Source organism: Acanthochromis polyacanthus, chromosome 7, assembly GCF_021347895.1.
Source record: "Acanthochromis polyacanthus isolate Apoly-LR-REF ecotype Palm Island chromosome 7, KAUST_Apoly_ChrSc, whole genome shotgun sequence".
In the NCBI taxonomy this organism is placed as follows: domain Eukaryota; kingdom Metazoa; phylum Chordata; class Actinopteri; family Pomacentridae; genus Acanthochromis; species Acanthochromis polyacanthus.
Genome location: NC_067119.1, coordinates 28,895,880 through 28,921,043, shown reverse-complemented (window position 1 = coordinate 28,921,043; position 25,164 = coordinate 28,895,880). Strand labels below are relative to the sequence as shown.

The window sequence follows — 25,164 nt, the reverse complement described above, 5'->3', positions numbered from 1 at the left end:
ACACTGATTCAGCTCAGTAAGTCTTCCGTAGTGGCAACATAAACTCCAAACTTGTGTTTAAAAGACTAAATGATTAACTATAGTGTTAATGTACATGGAAGAAATATTTGCTGTTATGCAGATGATACAGTTTTGTAAATGTGTCGCGCTTCTCTCTCAGATGTACGTCATAAACAGTTATATATAATGTTTTATTTAATTTGAGCTATCTGTCATCCATAAGGTGACTTCCACTGCAGAAACTTTTGGGCTAACCTCATAACTGCCCCTGTAGAATCTCTTCACACAATTGCTTTACAAAATCATGGGTGGTTTCTAATTATACTAATTATATTGCTAATTATGCATAGAAATATCATTCTTACTTAATACTATTAGTAAAAAATGTGGTAGTGAAGTAAATAAATTATAATATTCACTGATAATTCTTAATTGCTCTGGTAATGTAATATAATATAAACTCCTGATTGCTAGCTAAGTCTAACAAACTTCTTCCTGTCACTATTAACTGCTAATTACTAATGTATTAATAACAAATCAGTGCAAACTGAATGAGCACCAATGCCTTAATTAGTAACTGGGTCAATACATAATTGCAGGACTTTTTGTATCATAGTTGATACTTTTGCTGGTTTCACGCCGAAAATCAACATGGCCGCCTATAACTAAACACCACATGACCTCTTTAGAGAAAGATTCTTCTAAATATTACATATACAATTGAGTAAAATTGAAACTAAAGGTTATTTATAAATATATTTTAGTAAACCTGTTGACATGCCATAAATTGACACTTGACTCACACACTACTTTATATTAAATAACTCAGAAAGCCTTGGAGGCTTGCCAAGGCTTCAGGAGGAAATGACATCATGTGGAGCAGGTCATGTGATCTGGAATTAACACGTTTCCTTGAGAGGTGTTTTTGTAATGGTAACTTAGAGGAAAGTGGTTTCTCAGACACAGATACGATTTATTATTTTCCATATAAATTGGATATACTGCCAAAAAAGAATATCTGTCATGATTATCTCAATTTAATAAAACAATCAAAACAATTTTTGAATAAGCTCATTTTATTATTGTTCAGCTAAATAGAAAGTAGTTGTTATTAAATTGGGGTGGTTATTTAGTTGACATTTTAGTGATATCCAGTCATTTTTATTAATAACTAGTTGTTTTCATAATACATAATTATGGAATATGTAACGACATGATCATAATTGACATTAGAACCTTTTTTAACTTTTAATAAAAATGCATGCAAGATATATCCCATGGACTTCAAAAGTCCCTCAATTATATATTGACCCAACTAACTGCAAACTATGTATTGTTTCATCCCCATTTTAATCCTTTAACTTGCTGTTATGACCACTGGTATGTTGTCTGCTTGGATTGGCTCTAGTCTTTTGCTTTCCTCTAAATTAAAATACCTGATGGATGGATAATTACAAGTTAGATAAACAAACAAGCGGTTGCAGCAGGTAGGAAAATGGATTAATTCTCCTCATAAGGCGTATCAGCAGGGCCGGCCAACTGTACTGTACAGCAGGGAGAGGAGGACGTGCTCGCCCCTGCCGGTTGTGCATGGAAGTGATCCAGATCATGAGGGCTGGACGAGATCCAGGTAAAAAAAAAAGAAAAAAGAAAAAAGGGAGCTCTCCACTGGATAGCGCGCACACAGATTGGAAACCCAGTGAAACCCAGTGGCACACAGAGCAGCAGAGCAGAGCAGCCTTCATCCAGATCGGTGCCAGACGCACGGTCCACTTTTTGGATTTGCCCGAGTTTTACTGAGTCTAGTTTAGTTTTTAGAATTAAGACTAGCTCCACATTGGAGTCGGGCTCGAAGTTTCATTCAGGTTTGTGTGAGTTCTTTGCCAACATTTGGAATATCTCTCCGGATTAAAGTGGACGCTTCACGACGCGCAGGTAAAGTTTGGAGAGAAATAACGGCTGAGCTGATATCACTTTGTGTGGTTTTGTTCTGACTGTGAAAGCAACAGTTAAATGTCATTTCCTGACTTGTTTACCCTCTCCTCTACTTGCAGAGTCATCTTGAAAAAGTTCGCCCGGGATCGTTTGTTGAGACGCAGCAGCTCGGAGCGCTTCAGCAGAACAACTTGTCAGTGCGACTCCGTCTGGGCTGTTTTTTTACATCGAGCCTTCCCAGAAATGGTGGGGCACCTACATTTGCAAGCGATGGATGATAGCCTGAAAGGAAAGAACCGGGAAGGGCTGCTCGACAGCCCGGATTCGGGGTTGCCCCCCAGTCCCAGTCCGCCCTTCTGCTCGCTCTCTCCGGGTCTGATCGAGTCTCGTTCCGGCAGCTGCACGACGCCCGTCGAAAGCCATCATGGATATTATAAAAAGGAAAGCAGAGAAGGCAAACTGGTAAGAAACACATCGCTGCGTTTACTGTATTATTTGAAACAATTTAGTAATCTGGGATCTGTTTCGTGTCCACTGTAATTCTGCAGCCAGTCGCTTCATTGACACAATGAATTAGAGGATAAAAACCCTAATGGCCAAATAATGACGCTGCTGTGAGAGAAGCTGAAAATCTGAGAGCGTTTTAGTGTTTGGCCAGAAACAGATTTCACATCGGTCCCCCTCTCTCCACATCTGGAAGCTCTCTCTCTCTCTCTGTCCGGAATTCCTGCACTGCAAACTTGTGATGTTGCTCTCAGGCTGGAGATGCTGCTGGCCTTCAATAAAACAGACACTTTCCACTCCGGAGCATCAGCTGGGCCAAACTACAGGGAGGTCACAGAGTTGGTGGGCCCAGCTGGGTGTCCAAACTAGGGTCCAGGGACTCCCAGGGGTCCTTTCCAGGGCTCTGATATCTCCCAGCAAATAGGAGAAAGTGACTTCAGTAGCATGTGTCTGATTAAAGGTGTAGAGAGAACTGGTGAGATCAGGCTTCTCACTACAAATGTTAGAAAGCTGCTGCTCTGTGAGGCATTTACATCGACTTGTTTCTTGGAAAAGCTCAAGCTTCTTCTTTAAGGTCTGAAGAGCATCTTGATGAAGTTATAATCAGCAGCGGACTTTGAGTCACAGTGAACCAGACTCTATAAAACCCTAAAATAAGCTGTGAGCAGCAGGTCTTTGTCCTGTGTTGAAAACAGCTTAAATTGGCAAATTGGTTGTTTACTGGGCTGGAACTTCCCCAACCTGTTTGTGTGGTGACCTTTCTTCACAGGGGGCCTTTATGCTGTTGACTTGTGGGGTATTCAACTGAAAAGGGATTTTCCAGTCTTAGATGTTTGAGTCCTTCTTTGATAAAGTGGAATTTGATAATGAAAATCAGCAGTCAGAGGAAAATCAAGTAAAGAAGAGAGAGGGTTTTTTTGTTCTTTCTCTCCTGTTCGTCTTCTTGTTACTTCTCTGGTTGACTGACAGTCCCTTGGGGGGCTGATTAACCTATTAAACCTATTAAATTTAATATTTTCATTTCATTATAACTCTAGACACACTCCCCTAATATTAGCCTGAGCACGTTACAGTTTGTGATTAACTTTTGTCGTGACCTGCTCAGTGTGTGAACATTAACAGGCGTCACTAAAATGAACAGCTGGGAGTCGAGATGTAACACAGTGGAGTTTCAGGAGGGCTCAAAATGAATGAAAAATAAATCATCACTTTATTCTAAAAATAAATCAGCATCTGGAAGCCGGCGCTCTCTGGAGTTGGTAACGTTCACGTCACCATGTGTGGATGTGGGAGCAGAAACAGTGTCAGACTGGCAGGTCAGTACGTTTGGTTCTGAATGTGGATCCTCAGTGATCATCAGAGACAAACCTGTTGGTAAAAACACTGTGATTGTTGTCAGACTCAACCAGCTGCTGCTCAGATCTGAAGGAAAACAGCCAGCAGAGTCAGCATGACTTTGTTGTTTGCTCTTTGTTCTTTCTCGCCTGCATTAGCAACACTTGCCTTTTCTTTGCACAAATATAAAGCATATTTTCAGGAGAGCTGCAACAATAACTGGTTAACTAAATAGTTGCCAACTACTGGATTTAATGGCAACAAATTTTATTACCTGTCTGATTGTTTAGAGTAATATTTTTTGGAAACAGTCAAAATTCTCTGATTCTGACTTCTCAAATGTGGATACTTTTTGGTTTCTTTCCTCCACTTTGACAGTAAACTGAACATCTTTGAGGACGTCATCACTGATGGACATTTTTCACCATTTTCTGAAAACTAATCAATTAATCAAGAAAATAACCAACTGCTTATTCGACAGTTAAAATATTGCGTACATGCGGGCTTATTTCAGCAGTATGAGTAAAAACTTTAAACTGCTCAAACAGTCAGTGCACCTCAACATTGTGTTTGCATTTCTGTAGCTGAGGAGTCACACAAAAATAACATGTTCACAAGATTTTCCACAGAAACTAATGTTTATGATAATTGATGCATTTTCTTCCCTTTCGGAGGACAAATGCATTTTAATGACACATCCTGCCTGTGGCCTGTGTGTCGCACATGACGAGGCTGATTTGATTGAAAATCATTTCCAGGTCACTCCCAGTTTCTCGAGTCTTCAGAACGTGTCTGTGCAGGTCGAAGTGGCTTTTAAAGTGTCAGAAGGAGGCCTCAGAAATGCAGCGCTGCATCCTGGGAGTTGCGTGAGATTGGTTTGCTGAGGCCCGAAACAAAAAAGAGAGAGAGAGAGAGAGAGAGAAAGCGAGATCCTCTAATCCTCTGGAGGTTCAGATTAGTAGGACTCCCCTGCTTTGTGGTTTTGCTTTTATAGATCAGTCCTGATAGTTGCTGCTCCTGTGTGTGTAGAAGGACTCAAAAGTTTCTCCGACTGTTTGAGTACATGTCTGTGAGCAGGGTTAGGGGAGCCACACATGGGCTACGTTTTTTCCTCTTTCACAAATCTATTTTTGTGTTGTTTTTGTATGCCACCTAAGAACAATCCTCAGGCTCTATTTTGAGGCGCGGGGGCTTGTTAGGGCGGCTGCAGGCCATTGCATAAGTGTTTGATGACCTCTCACTTCTAAATTAAACGAGGATAAATGCTCAGACAGCCGGTCTGTTTTCAAAGTTGGTTCACATTTATGCAAATTCAGTATAGTTATTCTTACAATCGCATCATTTTACACATGAATAGGTTCACAAGATGGGGACAGATGCATTAAATACACGTGCGGTGTAATGTAATCGTGAATATTTCAGGACTGGATAAGGTTGAGGACATGTCCGGTTCAAGGAGGTGGCTCAACTGCTGGTGGATTAGACAGGAGGACAGGCAGGAGACAGATCTCATGACTTCTTCTAAATCTGCCTCACTGTGTGATACTGATGCTCCCACATGAAACACAGGATGTAAAGTCTGAGGCTGTGCTCCAGCAAACAGCCAATGTGTGTTTGTGCTGGCGTTTGTCTCTCTGCATTGTGCATTGTACGTTATGCGGCTTGCTCAGCTGCAGACTGTTTCTTCTGGGCAGAAATATGCTTCCAGGGAGGTTTATGCCTTGTGTGCATGCAGGGAATATGCAGGCTGGAGGTGACCGACCCTCCGGTCACCAGAGCACACCGTGGAGAAATACCTGGAATGCTCTCCATGCCGGAGCAGCGAGACAATCACACACTCAAACAAGTGGTTCCAAGTCACGAAGCAGCAGTGGCGGAAAATGAGCCAGATGAACCTCGTTTAGTCCTGCATGGCAAAACTAGCAGTTGTGCAAGTTCAGATCCACGGCTCAGACAGAGTGTGGCGATGATGGTGGGCTGTAGGTAAGATGAGCTCGGAGCAGAGATCTGCTGTGCCCTTGGCCTGCTCTTGCTCGTTCCCTGTAGTGGCATGTGCAGTCGGACCGCAGCATGTGACAGCCTCCCCTCTGTAATGTGAGAGGTGCCAGCGTTGTGGTTGCTGTGCCATTTGATTCCAACTGGTCAGTGTTTGGAGACACACCTGCAAAGAAAACAGTCAGTTACAACAGAGAGGATCAGTGTTTGTGATTGGTGGAGCTGTGCGAGTCCTGTTATGGCTCCAGAGGGAGCAGTCAGAGAGGCCAAGGGTCAGTGCACAGTCAGAGTTGCTTTAAACAATTAGTGGAGGGTAGTCTGTCTGACACGAGTCACCAGCAGCTCATCTGGTATCAACACAGTGTGCTCAAAAAGACCCTATGAGTCTTTAGGATAGTCAATCAATTGGTTCAGTGGTTTCTTAGAAAATGCAAAAATATTTATTGTCTTCTGCAATAGTTAACAGAATAAGTGGTGTGAAGATGTCAGTTTGGGTTTTACGATGATATGATGGACAGTTTTATCTGTCTGTAACTACACTGCTCAAAAATTTAAGGGAACACTTCATTCTCAAGTCATTTTGTTCTCAATAAATGACACAGTGTATATCAGTGATTGGACAGTGGAAAGGAGAATTATTAACCTTCTGAGGGGGGCATTCACAATCATTTTCGCTTCCTAACTGGATAGATCAATATCCGAGAAGCTTAGCTGAATTAAAGTTATACTGTGATGATTAAGTGTCCGCTTAATTTTTTTGAGCAGTATATTTACTAATGACCTGAATAATAACCAGCTGCAGCCTCAAAACCTCTTACGGGTAAACCAAAGTTCAGAGGAACATTTTCTTGGTTTTCTTGATTATTGGTACTGTACATTTTCGCTGACTGATTCCTGATAATAAAAATGTGCTTCTTTGTACTGATGCAGCCGCCTCTATCTGAGCAGTTTCCTGCCCACAGCTTCGTCTGATTGGTTATGCATTATGAGTAACAGCCAATCAACACTGAAGGATAAAAGTTAAAAAGTTCTCTTTCAGATACACAAGATTAAAGCCAAGACATTTTCATTTTTTACTGCAGCTGTGTATCAGTTCCACATATCAGTTATTGGCCTCTGTGATTTTTAATAATCAATATCGGCACTGAAAAAACACATCTTTCAACCTCTACAACCTATTATTGTGAAGTACAGGTAAACTTTAGTCATTTAAGCCTATTAAAATGACATAGTAGTTTCCATATGAGCTGAGGCGACATTCAGTCAACACACTGCATCTTCTACCAGCTGTGGGGTTTCTGCAGCTTTGAACTTGACCTCTGACCTCCTGGTGGAGGCTGCAGCCTACAAGACAATCCTTCACTAGCACCTCATTAACATTTTCAAACAGTGTTGTCTCCACTCAGCTCGGCTACCAGCAGCTCTGGGGACTGTTTTATAAATGAATTTCCCTTTTCTTTAACTACTGTAAGCCTCAACATGTGTAGGCCTATTTTCAGTCCACACACACACATTAACACACACACAGGCTGTGTCTGGGTCACACGCCTCTAACCAGCCTGAACCTCAGTGAAAGAGATTTACCACCAACACTTCATTTGGCTGGACCCACACAGCGTAATTATTTGAGTCAAAATGGAAGCTGATTCATGTCTAGTTGTAGTTGTAGTTACAACCGTGCCATCGACAAGGCGAGATGTCGCGAGGGAGGATCAAGGACTGTGTTTTCCTGGGGAGGGTGGGGACTACGGTGTTTTTAATTTGGGTTGCTGACTCTGCCGAACCCCCCACCCTTTCAACCATGCTGGGTTGTTTTTTCTGGAATTCCTTGAATGGACACGTTGGCAGGCTGTTGTTTTAGTGAGATTGTGACTCTTGTGTTTGCTCTGCAGCTGCCCTACCTGCTGCTGAACTCCACAGGACCAGACCCAAGGACTCGCATGTACCCCGTGTTCTACGGAGAGAGCATCGAGGTCGACCTCAAACCAGAGCAGGAAATCAAGTAAGGGAACCCCGACACGTAAAGACTAAATATTATTTGCAATACAGTTCTCTTCTTTTAATCAGCGTTTTCTTGTCAACACTGCCACCTAGTGATCCGCTTCAGATGGTTTTCTAAAGAGTCACCTTCTCCTTTCCAGGTGCAACACTGAGGTCAAGTACGACTCCGACAAACACTACCGGGACCGGGTCCTCTGCGCTCCTGTTCCCACGGCAACTTCCTTCAGTGAGACGGTGGTGGCAGTGAGGAACTGCACCTGGAGGAGCTACAAGACGCAGGTGTACCTGGAGCCCCGGCAGAGGCCCGTCAGCTACCAGAGCACCACCATCATCTACCCCAAACACGCCAAGAACACTTACCGCACCACGCTCAACTACAACGCCACCAGCTCCCGCCGCTGGTTCGTCTCCACGGTGCAGCTGGAGTCCAGCGAGGACACGAGTCCCTGCATCATCTACACAGAGGACCTGTAGAAACGGAGCACCGCCTGCTCATCATCTGGTTTTCTTTATTCTTTGGAAGACGAGGAACTTGGAAAGGCCCATGTTGAAAGGGAAATACTTCAACCCGGAGCTCATAAAAGCCCGTCTCTGTTCTTCTTCACAGAGAAAACTCTGGGAACTCTTCAGTGACTTTTCACCTGAGTGTATTTAGATTTTCTACTGTTGCAGTCTTTAAAAAGAGTGTTGGCCCTCTGGCAGTTTAAAGCTGCTTATTTAACACATGAGCTGAGAAATTGGTGGCCTTTTGCTCTCCTTCGGGTTGGATTGTAACCTCAGTGGAGGTGATGATCGCATCGTAGACGTGTGTGTATAGAGAAAAGTCGAGGTGACACGTGGATTGTAGCTGAACCTGCGCAACCCGAGTCACACCAATGCAAAGCTTTCTAAATATGGCTTTATTGCACTTGTTTTCTATATATCACAGTTCTCTCAGAGGACTTAGCATTGCAGGGGGGAATTTCAGCACAGCATCTGAAAAAATTGGACCAAATATAGTTTGAACAGTTTATCTCCTTCTAGTGACCTCTGAGACAGAGCACTGGCTTTTATTTGACAGTTTTAATTAGCGCTCAGTCAAACAGCAGCGTGGCTAATCTGATCAAGAGAGGCAGGACTGAAGTAGAATCAAAGGAATGATCACAACATTTGGATTAAGGATCGTAATGAGAGTATCTGAAAAAGGGAGAGATTTGAGTAAAAAAAAATTCAAAATACTGTCTGATATCCTTTATCTCAGCAGAATGATGGGTTATTGTGTATTAACTTTCCAGCAATGTATTTCCAAACTAGTTAGTAATTTAACATGAAGACACTGCTTGGCTCCGCACTGCCTCAGCTGTAATACATACTCTGCTACATGTGCTGCAGACAGTGGACACAATAGAGTCAGAGCCGCTTTGCTGGACAATCTATGTTATGACTCCATATTACACAATAGCAAATAGCGGACAATATATACATCAATGTCTGTGACAGGTCAGTAATATGGAATGGTATATCCGTCGGTCTCTAATTTAAAGTCTTCGAAAACTCTCTGCAACCTTATATTCAACCGTGTTGAATCACAGCAGTTTTTACCATAATGTGAATATTTTCGATAAGATAATCTCCAAGTTAATGTTGTGTTAGTAATCAGGTTCTTTTTTGGTCTCTATGAGGTTCTGTGGAGCTGCAGAGCAAAAATCAAAGTTCAAATCTAAGGAAAACTGATTTTGTTTGTATTTATTAAGACTTTAACGCTCACATTTTTGCCCATTTGTTGCCAAATGGTGGACACAAGAAAGTGTCCAACAAACCAGACAATCAGAGGGAAAAATGTGACACTTACCTGTCACAACTCTTGGAACAGAACAAACTGTGCAGATGCAGCAGCAGCACTGCGTCGTCTACTTCTCTGTCACAGTCAAAAACAAACACAAAAACAAGAACGGTTTCCAAACTTGAGTTCATCTGATGTTTTAGTGCCACAAGCAGTCGATGTAAACCTGCTCTAGACTGGCACCAGCTGTTCATAAATCCATCACGAGTTTGTGCATGAAGCGACTCGTCGTTAATGTTGAACTTGTGATTTCCTAAATTGTGTTGCACCATCACAACGGAAGGAATGCCAAACTGGTAAAGACTTCTTTAGTGTAAGTCATTAAAAAACAGACGTAAACATGAAGCTACAGAAGCGTCACAACTCGTAGCATCGCATCTACAAATTACAGTTTTAAAGGGAAAACAGCGTCAGACTTAACTTAATTTGAGCATCATGTCTGATGTTATTGACATGACTTCTGGCAATTTAGTGACCTTCAAATAGAAAACGTCTCGAGGATCAGTTAAAAACAGATCACGGATTCAGTTACTTGAGTAATTTTCCTCGTTCAGTTAAACTCTTCTAAAAATGTGTAAACAGTGAAGCAGTGAATCCACATTAGATTCCCCTGTTGAAGATGTAAGATTTCATTTCTGAGCATTTTCACGATTTCTTTAAATGTCTGTCTTATACATATATAAATATATATATATATATATATATATATTTAGATTACTGAACATGGCAAATATTGAAACTTCAGACTTTACCTCAAATTTTCTTAGTATATTAGTTTTATTTCATTTGCAAATGTGTATTCCTGATTTTTCAATTGAGGTCTCTTGTTGTATTTTATAGTTGGAAATACCCTCCAGGAAAGGGTGGAGTAGGAAAGAGGACAGGAAGTCGAGGCATCAGTACTAGAGGACAGGTGATGGGTTGAATGAGAGAGGAAGAGAAAGGAGAAATCTGAAGAGCAAGATGAGATGATGTGCTCTTTCAAAAATATATAAATGAGATGAGGAAGCAGTTGTGGAGGTGTTTTTTTATTCTCAACGATGGTCTGTGGGGAGAGTTTGGGTACGTGTTGATGGTCTGTGTCAGAGAGTGATGAGAGAAAGTTGGCGGGTGTCGCGTTTAATACTTTGGTGGTTTCATGTGAGATACTTTTGTGTTTTCTAACACTTGATTTTTGTTACTGTAAAATATTTTTCCTGTTGTATATGTGGCATCGAGGCACTTCATAATTCTCTTTATATTTTTGTACGTCGATCATTGTTCCTCTTCTGATCAAAGAAAATAATTTAAAAAGATGTATATCCTAATTGAATAAAAAAAAGCAATTCCCAAACCCTAAATCTGAACATCTGTGGCTTGATTTTGATCTCAGGAAATTGTATTTTGATGAGCACCACTGGTTTAATCAGTCAATCTGAGAGAGAAACAGGGAGGGCTGCAAATTTAATGTGTTGTTGTGTAACGCTGGTAACCCTTTTATATATTTCAGCAAATAATAGGCTGCATAAAAAAAACTGATTACGGTGCAGAAAGTGATAGTTTACATAATGCTATTTAAGGAGTTAAGCAAACTGATCAGTATTTGAAGTGTAAAAGTCTCAAAACTAGTAAATATATCAATCTAGTATGAGAAATAATCAATTACACATTGAAAAATTACAGAAAATAAATGCAACTTACGCAAAAGTCTTGTCTGTCAAGTGGCTTCTGGCCTTCATCTTCTCTGTTGCTCTTGGTTTCCATCTTTTTAAGGTCCTCCCGTCTACGTACACGAGAAACAAGACTTGTAAATTAAAGTGTCAATGGTCCTGCATGTATATCCTTTGCAGGCTTTAAATATCAGGCAGCAACTAAAATAACAGCAGCTCCTCCAGCCAGCGTTGGCGTGGGGTGTTGGACCGGTGCCTCAGGGTCTCCACAGCAGCTCACATCATTCAGCGCCTCATCCGTCTCTCTCCGGCGCTGGATAAGGCCGAGGTGCCTCCCGACGGTGAGGCAGCAAACAGGCCTGACCGCAGTTTCACATTTATCAGGGACTCATTTGTCAAAGCTTGTTTTGATCCCTGTGAATAAATCCAAGCAGTAAATGTTTAAGAAAAAGAAAACCGACTCAAAGTGTGAAAAGCAGCAGATTAAACAGCTTTTTTACAAATTATATGATACGACAAAACTGAAATAAAAGCTTCAATTTGATTAATATCTCAAATGAAACTGCAGGACTGAATGTTAACTGTCTGCGCAGCAAATCAAAGAATGTAAACCTGCGTTCGCTGAAGGATTCATAGAAGTTATTTTACTCCACTGCAGAAAAGCCCCAGAAACATAATAAAATTATTTTATCTGTTTTACTTTCCCAGATTTGCTCTCAGCTTGTGGTTTGAAACAACAGCCACACACCTGAATCACAAACTCAAAGGTGCCCAGTGAATGTTTTTGGCCAGTAGCATCACTGTTGAGCGATGTTTTTATCAGTGGGATCCTGTTTTGTCCATTTGCTTGAATGTGCAGGTACAGTGCCAACTAAGGCAGAGCTGAAGAAAACTGTAAGCAATGAAACATCAGTGGTGGAATGGAAAAAATCAGATTTACTCATGGAGAGATTCAAGCTACTGCTAGTTTGAGTTTTTCCTTTTATACAGTTTTTTACTATTGCTCGCATTATCGCATCTCTTAAGCAATTATTGTACTTTTTACTCCACTACACTTGTCTGACAGCTTGAAATACTTTTTAGATTGTAATTTTTATACCCTTCATGTCGAGTAAAAACTATGCATCTCCAAGTTTTGTGATTTTGAATTAGAATTTTTCTGAAGAATGAAAGACTAAGTGTTCCTTTTTGGGTTGAGAACACTTTCCTACTTCTTAAAAAATATACTGTAGTTTATATATATTTTAAAAACTTCTTGAATTCCCTGATCGTAGTGCTGTTTTTTGGGAAAAGCTGACTTTATTTGAGATACATGGTTCCTCCTGGGGGCTGCACAGTGGCCTAGTGGTTAGCACTTTCGCCTTGCAGCATGATCCCTGATTCGAGTCCCAGCCTGAGCCTGGGATCTTTCTGCATGGAGTTTGCATGTTCTCCCTGAGCATGTGTGGGTTTTCTCCGGGTACTCCGGCTTCCTCCCACAGTCCAAAAAAACATGCTGAGGTTAATTGGTTACTCTAAATTGTCCGTAGGTGTGAATGTGACTGTGATTGTTTGTCTGTGTATGTAGCCCTGTGACAGACTGGTGACCTGTCCAGGGTGTCTCCTGCCTTCGCCCGAGTCAGCTGGGATAGACTCCAGCACTCCCCGCGACCCTAGTGAGGATAAAGCGGTGTATAGAGAATGGATGGTTCCTCCTGGACATCAACTCTACATATGATGACCACAAGACGATGCATTGCTGCAGTTTAAATTGCCCAACGGTATTTAAAGTAGTTACGTTAACTCAACCATAAACATGTACAGCAAAAAATACAACAAGCACATTCAAGCAGTAGCAATACTGATCCAAAAACACCATAGATCACAGAAAAACGTGGAAAGGGATCAATTTTTCACTGAATAAGTACTTCTACCTTTGATGCTGGTAAAACTTACATAGCTTTAGTAAATTACTGACATTTACCTCAGGATGTTGGCTCATCACAACCAGAAAACCTGACAAACCTGCCTAGTACTGAAAGAGAAATGAAAACTTGCACACTAAAAAAATATGTATTGCGGTATCTGAACACACACATCATTTCTGAAAATCCATAAAATTCTATCACCAACTGTTGCAGAAAAGGAAAACAAAGTATGTGTGTCACCTTCATAACAATCCTGTAATAACTTTGTGTTTTGTACATTACATTCTGACTTATTTTGGACCTGAGTACTCCAGGTTTAGCAACATGGAGACTGAGCACCGCTGTGTGGCAGAAATACAGTTTTAGAATGTACTACAGAGAGACGTTCAACGTGTTACAGTGAAGGAGCCGCATCAGGAAAGAGATGAGCACGATTTACTTTTCCTGAATTACATCTACTTGTAATTAGTCATGAATCATGTTTTTAATATAGAAAAATAAAACTGAAAAAGATTTCTTTGAGAAGCTGAAGTGGATCCACGTGGAAAACACAGCTCAACTGAAGTTTTTGATAGAGGCTTGTCACAGAAACAAAAAAGAAAACAGACGCAGCACCGATGTGATGCACATCAAATAACAAATTACAGAAAATATCATAACTCTAAACTATTCAGACAACTGAGTCCCTGTTTTTAATTTACTTCACTTGTTTACTCCAAAGTAGTGCTAGCACTTTTGAGCAAGTTAAACTGGAACATCTGAAGAAATTGTGAGTGTGCAAATGCATCTTCTGAACTCAGATGTCCTGCTAATAATTACACGTATAACTTACAAAAGTACATATTATTTTGGAAAAGTCAACACGTTTCGCAAACCCTAACTGAAGGAAATGCACCAAAAGTCATGTCACATCATTCCAGCTTAAGCAGCACGTTTTGATATATAATTTTTTTCAGCTGTCTCAAAGCTGTGGGATGAGATTCCTGCTGAAAATCGCGTCGGAAGAATCTTTAAGAACAATCCCAAGTAATCAGTCTAATCGGTGTGTTTCACGGATTAGTGACACACGTAAGAGTGAAAACCTAATTTCAATAGAGCACTTCTCTTCCATCTTTTGCTTCAGCAGTCCTGCTATCACATTAGTGAAGTTGGACATGAGAACATGAAGGGGTGTAAGGTAAAAAGAGTGATTTATTTGAACAAAAGTCTCAGAAAGGACAGCGGAGGTTGAGGACTGGCTGGTTTGGTGGACGGCTGGAGTGACCGAGGCAGAGCTGAAGACTGAGCACATGGAACACTGGAGTTTAGGAGAACTGAGCGAGGAACACAGGATCTACACAGGAGAGGACAAACAGTCAGGAAAACAGAAACCTCGAAGTCACCAGAAGGAGAATACTCAGCTGAATGACTGCAGAAGCAGGAGAGGTGCAGTTGTTGTACCAAAGACACAGAACAATCTGTGACCAGAGTAGTGAAGAGTCCAGGATTTATGGAGGAGCCGATGATCTGGAACGATCTGCAGGGTGACGAGCCACGTCCTCAGCAAACCAGTGGAAAGAAACTAGGGAGGAGAGAAAAAGAGACGACGAGAGACGAACCGAACCAAACCCAAAACATGAAACATGACAGGAAATCTGCACCATGTTTCCATTTTGTAGAATTTGGATGTCTTTTCTTTGAAGATATTCAAAAAACCAGGAAGAAAATACAATCATTAATAGTGACTGAATCTAAAAGTAACATTTGTACAAGACAATGAAAACTTTAGGAGGGTCTGGCCCTCCTTAACCTCAACCCTTTGGAAAAGCTCCATTCAAATGTACCTGTCTGATCTTTTGGATTAGACAGTAAATTGTGCTCAAACACTGAACTGTAAATTGCAACAATAATAATAATCATAATAATAATTTGGATGGAGCATTTCATGTAGACCCTCCTAAAGTCATCTCCTGCTTTTAAAATCTCTTCAGATATGTACTTTAATTAATTGATGAATATTCACACAAACAAATGACTTTCAAGAATCACAATTACTGAGAAACATTTTAAACTTTGCTCTGTTTTGTTGAATTGGGATGAATTTTCCTTGAAGATATTAAAACAACAGAAGAATAAGTCATCATTAATAGTGATGATACTGACATCAAACAGTAACAGTAAGACTCGAGGAGGGTCTGGCCCTCCCTAACCTCAACCCTTTGGAAATGCTCCATACAAATATGACTCTTATCATTGACACAATAATCTGTGTTAGTTTCAGAATATTGTTTCCAGATCTCACCAATTAATACAGTGAGATGAAACAAGTCAGTCTGATACTGTGAATGTCACTGGACATATTGTAATAAAGCTACTAATAATAAAACAATAATTTGGATAGAGCATTTCCTGAAGACCCTCCTAAAGTCATTTCCTGCTTTTACACTCCTGTTACAAAGTTGTGAAAGAGGCACAGAAAGAATAATTCTAAAACTACCATTACTGAGCAATATCTGAAACATTTGTTGGAAGAATTTAGATGTTTTTTCTTTCAATATTTTACAACAAAAACAACAATCAAGTGAAAGAAAAGACTTATAAATAACAATAATGACATCAAACAGGAACATTTTTAAAAGAGGAAAAAGACTTTAGGAGGGTCTGGCCCTCCCTAACCTCAACCCTTTGGAAATGCTCCATACAAATATGACTCTCATTGTTAACACAATAATTTGTTTAAACACTGAATTGTAGTTTCAGAATGTAGTTTCAAGATCTCACCAGGTAATACAGTGAGATGAAAAAAGTCAATGTGATGTTGTCAATATGACTGGAAGAATTACAACAATAACAATAATGATAATAACAATAATAATTTGGATGGAGCATTTCCTGTAGACCCTCCTAAAGTCATCTCCTGCTTTTACAATCTCTTTAAATATGCACTTCAATTAATTGCTGAATATTCACACAAACAAATGACTTTCAAGATTCATGCAATCAAACAGTTCTTAAAAATAACATTAATGAACATGTTCAACATTTTCTTTTTCTGTGGAACACGGATGTTTCTTCTTGTACATATTTCAACAAAAACAGAAAAGTCATCATTAATAGTGATGATATCTGATATTAACATGAGTATCAGAGGTAAAGAGCTTCAGGAGGGTCTGACCCTCCCTAACCTCTACCCTTTGGAAATGTTCCATTCAAATATAACAAACAACAATGACCGGAAACCAGTTAATAAATTCTTGACACATTTCTCAGAAATTTCATAAGCTGAAATCGAAAATCATTATAGACATTGTAAATACAGATTATAGAAGAATTTCTTCTCTTGTTTTTAAATTCATCATATTAACTTTAACAAAGGTTTACACAGATTTGAATGGAACATTTCTGAAGACCCTCTTGAAGCTCTTTTCATCATTTAAAGCCATTTTAAAATAATGATTTAAAAATGACTTTTTGTAGGAAATCTACAGATAAAAGTGTTGGAGTACCTAAAACTATTCATGTTAGTCTGACATTTTTAAGAAAAGTTTTTTTTCCCCTAAATATCTCTCAGTGTCTACAAATGTCCTAATGAAACAGAAAAATACTTGTTTGTAATTCTGTTAAGATCACTGAGTAACTGTAAGAGGAGTAAAAGAGGAAAAAGACTCTAGGAGGGTCTGGCCCTCCCTAACCTCGACCCTTTGGAAATGCTCCATTCAAATGTAACTCTCTGATCTTTTTGATCAGACAGTAAATTGTGTTTAAACACTGAATTGTATTTTCAGAATGTTGTTTCCAGATCTCACTAGTTAATACAGTGAGATGTAACAAGTCAGTTCGATGTTTTCAATGTGACTGGATAAATTGCAAAAACTAAATACTACTAAAATTAAAATTTGGATGGAGCATTTCCTGAAGACCCTCCTAAAGTCATCTCCTGCTGTTAAACTCCTTTTATAAAGTTGTGAAAGGAGTACAGAAAAAAAGGATTCTAAAACGGAAGGTTACATGTGTAACCAAGGTTCTCTGAGTGAAGAGGCTTCCCCTCCACCCAGAGATATATGAAGTATATATCTCTATTGGAGTACCTGAACCTTTGGGTCAGGTGACGTGGATAATTTCTTTAAGACACCCCACCTGTGGCTGTGGCTGACAGCCTATTTAAACCCCTGTCAGCCACTCCCCCAGTGATATTAATTTGATGGAACGAATCCCTAAACGGCCTTGAGGTGGAGGGGAAGCCTCTTCACTCAGAGAACCTTGGTTACACATGTAACCTTCCGTTCTCTATCGTTCAAGGCTTCCCCTCCACCCAGAGATATATGAAGCATATATCTCTATTGGAGACCTGTAAGACACAACGCAATGGGATAGAGCAGCGACATCCCACACTGGGATACGCGAGATTCGAATGAGACGTCCCCGCCACCAAAGTGCTCTACAACAACAGATGCCCGAAGCTGCAGCCAAAAGCCTTGGTGCCAGACGCAACCAAGAGCTAGTACACCCTACAAGTCGCAAGGGCCAAATCAGGGAGGTGAGGAGGCAAACTCAATCAGCCTACCCAAGGCTGACTGACAAGGAAGACCGACTGATGGGCTGCACCAAGCACTCGCTCACTGAACGACGTGCCTGCAGTCACATTAAACTGATAAAATCGAGTAAACGTAGACGGGGCAGACCAGGTGGCCGCTGCACAAATCTCACTAAGAGATGCCCCGCGCCATGATGCCCAGGATGTTGCCATGTCCCGAGTGGAGTGTGCCCGCACCCCTGCTGGAAAGGGCATCCCTGCCCCCGTATACGCCTGCTGAATAGTCTCCACAATCCAGTGGGAAAGACGAGCTTTTGACAGAGGCTTCCCCAGGAGATCTGGCCGAAAACAAACAAACAACTGATCTGTCTGTCTATGGACCCTTGTCCGCTGCAGATACACCCTGAGGGCCCTGACTGGGCACACAAGCGACTGTCTACGCTCCCCACCCTCTGTTGATGCAGAGTAAAGAGAGCGTATCACCATGTCCAAATTGGGCTGAGAAGCAGAGAGGATCTTGGGAAGAAATACTGGGTTTGGACGCAGGATCACCCCTGCCCCTTCAGGCAAGAACCTACACAGGTCCTCATGCACTGAGAGAGCTTGGGTTCACCCACCCGTTTTGCTGTGGCCAGTGCTAAAAGAAGCGCAGACTTAAATGACAGCCATTTTAGGTCCACCGATTCCAAAGGTTCAAATGGAGGTGCTTCAAGAGCCCGCAACACCAGCTCCAGGTCCCAGGGCAGGAGTGAGGGCCGAGACCGCATGCCAGCCCTCCTCCTAGCGCCCTTAAGAAACTGGGAGAGCAGTCTCTCTGCCTCTTCAGGCAATTGGTACTGCCCCACCCGAGCTGCCTTAATTGCCGCAACCATACCCCTCAGAGTGGAGGGTGACTTCTCCGCATCCAGCAGTCCTTGCAGGAACTGAAGGACCACTGGAGCAGAGGCAGCTAGGGGGTCAATATGGCGGTCGTCACACCAGTTCAAAAAGACCCGCCACCGATGGGCGTAAAGAGCCCTTGTCGAGGGTGCACGTGCTTCCTGCATAGTGCAAATCACTGAAGGGGACAGCCCCATAGCTAGAAACTCAGACCCCTCAGGGGCCATGCCCATAACCGCAGGCCCTGGGGAAAGGGATGAACCAGAGTTCCGTGCGCCTGAGATAACAGGTCCCGCCGTCCTGAGAGCTCCCACGGAGTCCCATCCAGCAATGGGGGAATTTCTGAGAACCAGGTCATGTGTGGCCAATTTGGAGCAACCAGAATCAGCCTCGCTTGCTCCCTTCGTACCCTCTGCAGGAGGGATGAAAGGAGAACAAATGGGGGAAACGCATACAGAAGAGTCTGTGGCCATGGGTGGGCTCGGGCATCTGCCCCAAGGGGAGGATTGTCTCCCCCTAGGGAAAAGAGCACAGTGGATGCAGTCTCCACCCCCCTGGGTCCGGGCCCCCCCGGACAGCTGATCCGCTGCATGATTTTCCACCCCCGGCACATGGACCGCCCTCAGGGACAGAAACCTGGGGTGTGCTCAAAGCCACAAGCGGTGTGCCAACCTGCAGAGGCGAGGAGAACCCAGCCCGCCCTGCCTGTTGATATACGCGGCTGCGGTCACACTGTCTGTTTTTACCAGCACATGCTGGCCTTGGAGATACGGCAGAAAATGACGCAGGGCGAGATAGACTGCCGTCAGCTCTAAGCTGTTGACGTCGCGGGGAGTGTGGGGAGCATCCCAGCGGCCGCTGACTCCGCTTTCCCTGAACACTGCACCCCAGCCCATCAGTGAAGCATCTGTCATGACCAAATGACGATGCGTAACCGGACCCAACATGCTGCCTTTGGCAAGATTCTCCCAGTTGTTCCACCAACGTAGAGACGCTTGCAACTGTCTGGTGACCAGGACTAACGTGTTCAAATGACTCCTGGGACCCAAACCCCAGCACATGAGGCACCTCTGTACAGGGCGCATGTGTAGGAGGGCTAACGGGACCGCCTGGACTGAAGACGCCACCAGACCCAAGAGACGCCCTGTGACTCTGGCCCTAGTCTGAATCGGGAGAGGCATGTCCTGAGGGACATCTGCCTGTCCTGTGACAGCGTCAGCAGCCCTGCCTGGGAATCTATCACTAGACCCAGGAACTGCGTCTGTTGAGACGGCACCAACATGACCTTCTCCATGTTGAGTCGCAGGCCAAGGTGTTGGACATGATCGAGGAGAATAGCCAGATGCGCCTGGCACTGGGCCTCTGAATGTGCACAGAGGAGCCAGTCGTCCAGATAATTCAGCACCCGTATCCCCTTCTGCCGCAGTGGCACCAGAACTGCCTCCATACACCTCGTGAAGGTTCGTGGAGCCAGAGAGATACCGAATGGCAGGACCCGAAACTCGTATTCCCTGCCCTCGAATACAAAATGGAGAAAGCGCCAGTGCTTCTCCCAGATCAGAATCTGAAAGTAGGCATCCTTCAAATCCACTTTCACAAACCAGTCCTCCTTGTTTATGGACCATCTCACCCGTGGGATGGTCAGCATCTTGCACGGTAAGCGCCTGAGATACCGATTCAGACCCCTCAGATCCAGAATGGGTCGTAGTTTCCCATCCCTCTTGGGGATGAGAAAATAACGGGAGTAAAAGCCAGCCTGTCTGTTGCCACATGGTACTTCCCTGATGGCTCCCTTTTCCAGCAGGGTACCAACCTCTGTCTGAAGGACAGCCTTCCTCTCCGCATCCACTACCGTGACCACTGTTGGAGTCCTCGATGTAGGGGGACGCTGAGCAAACTGAATACGATACCCCTGGGTCATGGTTGAAACCACCCAGGGGCTCGCACCCAGCGATTTCCAGGCTGCCGCCCGACCTGAGACTGGCTGAACCCCGGCCAGAAGTAATATAGCGTCAGGAAGAAGACGGGGGCTTAGGCTTGCCCCCAGCCTTGCCAGATCTAGCCTTGGCTACTCCTCTGGCAGCACCTGCGCGCCCACGCCGTGCCTCCAGAGTAGCCCTCAGGTCACCAGGGCCCCAGCCTGACCCTTGCGGCAGCACGGGAGCTTCCGCTCTCTTACTGCTCGATGGACCACACCACCTAGCCCTGGGCCTAGCAGTCAATGCGCCCGAAACCTCCTTAGCACAGCGGCGGGCTTCCTGCACCTGCTGCAAAAGAGTAGTGGCACCAGGCCCGAACATAGCTGTTGGCACAACAGGCAACTTCAGGAGGGCCCCTTTATCCTCCGACTGAAGCTTTGATTTAGACAGATACAGCTGGCGCCGCGTTACCCAGAGCGATGACATGCCCTTCCCAGCGACCAGTGCCTGTTCCTTCATCAGTGCTGTCAACATAGACGACACTAGCTGTATCTCTGAAACAAGGTGGGCATCTGCCCCAGAGTTCAGCTGACGAACCAACTGCCGCTGGTACAGCGCCAATATGGATGCCGTATTTGCCAGCTGTGTCTGAACCGCCATTGTCCGATGCAGTTTCACCAGTGAAGCATCCAGCATTTTGTATTCACCCGATGGACTAGCCGGCCCCAACACTGAGCTGGACGGAAACAGGAGAGCAGACAAAGTCTGGTCCAATTGAGGCAAGGAACCACAGCCCACCTTTTCCTTGTCCTGCATGGCAGACATACGACGGGCAGTAGCCGAAAAACTCAGCTTAGCGGTGGGAACCTGAAATGATTTCTGCATCAGGTCCTCCATATCAGGAAGGAGAGGCACCCCAAATGGCACCTCGACCTCTGTGAGATCCTCTTCATCGTCAAAACGGGACGGGGGAGGAACCTGACCTGACACCGGTCCAAGCCCCAGGGCCTGAGAAGCCCTATGAACCAGACCCCTAAATTACTGGCGCCTATTTTCCTTGGTCTGTTCATCCTCCCCAGCCATTCCCTCAATCTCACCATCATCTGATATTCCTAACTAGAGATCGACCGATTATTGGTCGGGCCGATTATCGGCGCCGATATTTGGAAATTTGACGTATATCGGCATCGGCCTTTTTTTTAATCCGACTGGCCGATATGAAGAAATCAATTTAAAACTGGGTTATTTCGGCTCAAAAGCAGCCGCGCCTCTCTCTCTCCTGCCTGCTGTCTCCTGCAATATTCACCCCGTCCTCTGATTGGTTAAGCGGCAGAGGCAGAGCTTCCGAAGAAGAAGCTGTCCTCACACACACTGGAGAGTGAGAGGAAAAGTTTTCTTCTGTGAGAAGCTCCAGACAGAAAACACGTGTCAAAGGTAAATGCAGAAAGCTCTTCCGAAATTGTAATAAACATCCCAGTACTCTGCATCTCACAACTACTACTAACGTTACAGTGAGCAGCAGAATAACGTAAGAGCAGAGTAAACCTTAGCGGCAGCTCTGCTAACTCGCATTACGTCCCAACATGTCTGTGAATTACTTAACCCGTCGCGCTTCAGTTGCGCTTCAATATTCCGCCCGCGGTACACTTTGAGATCTGCATAAGCAATTTGCTAAATGTCTGAAACTGCAAACGCGATTATACAAACACGATACGCCGATGGAAAGCTTAGATTCTCACGAATCCGCCGGTATAAACCACTTTCAGATGCGATTACCACATCGGGTAATATAAACACATTTGTCCGACAAACAACAAATATCCATCCATCCGTTCTCTATACACGGCTTTAACGTACACGGCTTTAACGTACACAGCGCGACTCACATTTCCGGGTTCATTATTACACACAGATGAAAATATTCCACAAAAAACAGCCATAATCCAACCTTGGACATCCAGACGAAACAAGCCAGTAACATATTTTGTCCAAAACATGTCTTGAAGTCGGTATAAAATCCACGAATAGGTCGTTTTCAAAGAAATGCACCTCGCGATGCGCGTCCAATATTCCCTGTATTTCTCGTCATATTTTTATTTACAAATAGAATATTAGCGATTTTTTGTACTGAAAATGGCTGGAATTGACTGCAGCTGAAGACTGCTGATAATATCGAGATGGAAACAGTCCATGATAGAAAAGCATGTGTGTGTGATTAAGAGAGAATGCATAAAAAACTCAGTTCACTTGTTTTAGGGAGCGCTAAGGTGGAGGCTGCTTAGCTTTTACCATAAAATTAGTTCGTCGATCTGGCTCTAAACGCTCTGCAGACTATGTATTAGCAATAGGGAAAATACACCGTACAGCTTATACAACGATGTGGCTAATGTATAGATTTCTACGGGCCAGCTTCATGCCGTCAATACGTTTATCCTCGTCAGAATGAAATTACCGAACCAGTCACAGTGGACCAATGAAACTGTTCGAATTAAATCAAACGCACTCCACTAAATTCTTCAGATCAGTCATTTTGTGCTTCATGCACACACCCTCATCATGGAAAACACACGAAGGAATGCATATGATTTAGCTTTTAAGTTAAAGGCAATCGATCTGTCGGTCAAAGAAGTAAACAGAGCTACTGCACGTATTTATTTTGAGATCCGAATATTCGAATCCTTATATTCAGGTGCGCTCAATAGTCCGGAAATCACGGTATGTAATGTGGAGAATAGTATGTAGTTAAAGTCACGTGAAAAACTCTACAACTCACGACTACTAACGTTGCTATGAGCTTTCTGGTCCTATGATCTGAAAATGAACGGGAAGATGAGAGAGTAAAATTCAGAAATGATATTACTTTATAAAATCTCTGGAAGCAAGTTTTTATTTACATTTACTAGAGATACTGCTGAGCCTGAGAACTCCTGCACTTTTTGGTTGAAGTTAAAACAAAGTTAAATTATTTCAGTTATATTGAACTTTTACTTTATTGTGAAAAATTTCAGGGAGCTATTATTGAAGTTTTTATTTGCATTTACTAGAGATAATGCTGAGCCTGAGAACTCCTGCACTTTTTGTTTTTGTTTGAAGTTTTAAAAAAAAGATAAGTCATTTCAGTTGTATTGAAATTTTACTTTATTTACTGTGAAAATAATTCAGGGAGCTATTATTTAAGTTTTTATTTAACTTTACAAGAGGTGCTGCTGAGCCTGAGAACTCCCTGTATTTTTGTTGTGTTTGAACTTAAAACAAAGACAAGTAATTGTAGTTATATTTAAATTTTATAGTATTTTCTGTGGAAAAATTTCAGAGAGCTATTTATTCAACTTTATAAGAGATGTTTCTGAGTCTAGGAAATTCAGGCACTTCTGGAGCTGTTATTTTCTATTTGTGTGATTCAATAAACATGCTTTAGGCATTTCAATGAAGTTTAGTGTTTGCATTATTCAATTTTTTTACGCCAATTTTTACACTTTTACTGCAAATGAATATCGGCTCCAAATATCGGTTATCGGCCTCCTCTAACTACTAATAATCGGTATCGGTATTGGTCCTGAAAAACCCATATCGGTCTATCTCTATTCCTAACACATCAATTTCACAATCCTCCTGGTTATCGGCTTCAAGACCCCCCTCGCTTCTTTCACCAAGCTAGGAGGAAACTTTAGGTAGGGATCCCTACAGGAGCCACCTTCCAGTTCCCCTAACCTAAGGCGTTTGGTCTGCTGGAGAGCAGGAGGTGGTACAACCATACTGCTGCACTTGGGTCTAAAAACACAGAGCCGAGCCTCCAAGGATCGCTTTGGCAGAATCGAACAATCCATACATGATGATGGATTGTTCACAGCTGTCGCCGCATGTTCCTCTCCTAGACACCGCACATACACGTCATGACCATCCTCAATGGGCAGCTGGATCCCACACGCCACACAGCAATGGTCCAAGGACGCCATGACAGCAATGTGTATATATATATATATATATATATATATATATATATATATATATACACCCTGTATATATATATATATATATTTCCTTTTCTCTCGTTTATTTATTTATTTAGTTTTTTTTTTAAATTTATATATATATCTATATATATAAAGCCAAGAGAGAGACACACACAAATGACTCACAGAAGGAATAGCGCCCAGATCTCGCGAGAAACCTGCACGAGATCACTATGCGGAAGTGCGTCGAACGCTTTTCCCACTTTAATTATCAGCCTAACTTGTCCACAAACTCACGGAGCCTTCTCCCGTCGCCCAATCGGGACCGTGAAAAAGGATCCTAGTGTTATCCGGCAAAGAAGCCTCTCCACAGAGACCTTATGCCAACACTGAGAATGCGACCGGCAGGACGTAAAAAGATAACGCACTACGAGAGATCCTACACTATCCACAAACTCACGGAGCCTTCTCCCATCGCCCAATCGGGACCGGGAAAAAGGATCCTTGTGTTATCCGGCACAGAAGCCCCTCCACAGAGACCGTATGCCAACACAGAGAATGCGACAGGCAGGACGTCACACGATAACGCACACAGCCACCACGAGAGACACTCTCTCTCTCAAACTTACTGAAGGTAGGCGGCACAGACTGTGTGCATCAGACGCTTATGATCAGCTCAAAGAAACTCTGCGATTACACGCCACGCTGCTCCAAGTGGAATCAGAAAAATCATTGGGGGAGTGGCTGACAGG

At 42.9% G+C, this 25,164-nt stretch overlaps 1 protein-coding gene and 1 long non-coding RNA gene across 2 annotated transcripts; one reads left to right on the top strand and one right to left on the bottom strand.

The window, feature by feature from the left end:
* Positions 1–1,656: 1,656 nt before the first annotated feature.
* rflna (refilin A) lies at positions 1,657–10,932 on the top strand. Its single transcript, XM_022212745.2, has 4 exons — positions 1,657–1,935; positions 2,055–2,397; positions 7,662–7,771; positions 7,911–10,932. Exons 2-4 carry the CDS (start codon positions 2,179–2,181, stop codon positions 8,242–8,244), a joined length of 663 nt encoding a protein of 220 aa, XP_022068437.1. The 5' UTR covers positions 1,657–1,935; positions 2,055–2,178; the 3' UTR covers positions 8,245–10,932.
* A 3,389-nt stretch (positions 10,933–14,321) lies between these two features.
* Positions 14,322–17,161, bottom strand: LOC127534668 (uncharacterized). Its single transcript, XR_007942904.1, has 2 exons — positions 14,589–17,161; positions 14,322–14,481 (listed from the first exon to the last, which is right to left on the bottom strand). It is a non-coding gene; the product is annotated as an uncharacterized LOC127534668 (long non-coding RNA).
* Positions 17,162–25,164: the final 8,003 nt, after the last annotated feature.

Bases quoted from the DNA above. Each gene is read 5' to 3' on its own strand.
- rflna (XM_022212745.2), top strand. From the start codon at position 2,179: ATGGTGGGGCACCTACATTTGCAAGCGATGGATGATAGCCTGAAAGGA. The intron at 2,398-7,661 runs GTAAGAAACACA...TTTGCTCTGCAG, and splicing joins AAAGCAGAGAAGGCAAACTG to CTGCCCTACCTGCTGCTGAA. The intron at 7,772-7,910 runs GTAAGGGAACCC...TCTCCTTTCCAG, and splicing joins AAACCAGAGCAGGAAATCAA to GTGCAACACTGAGGTCAAGT.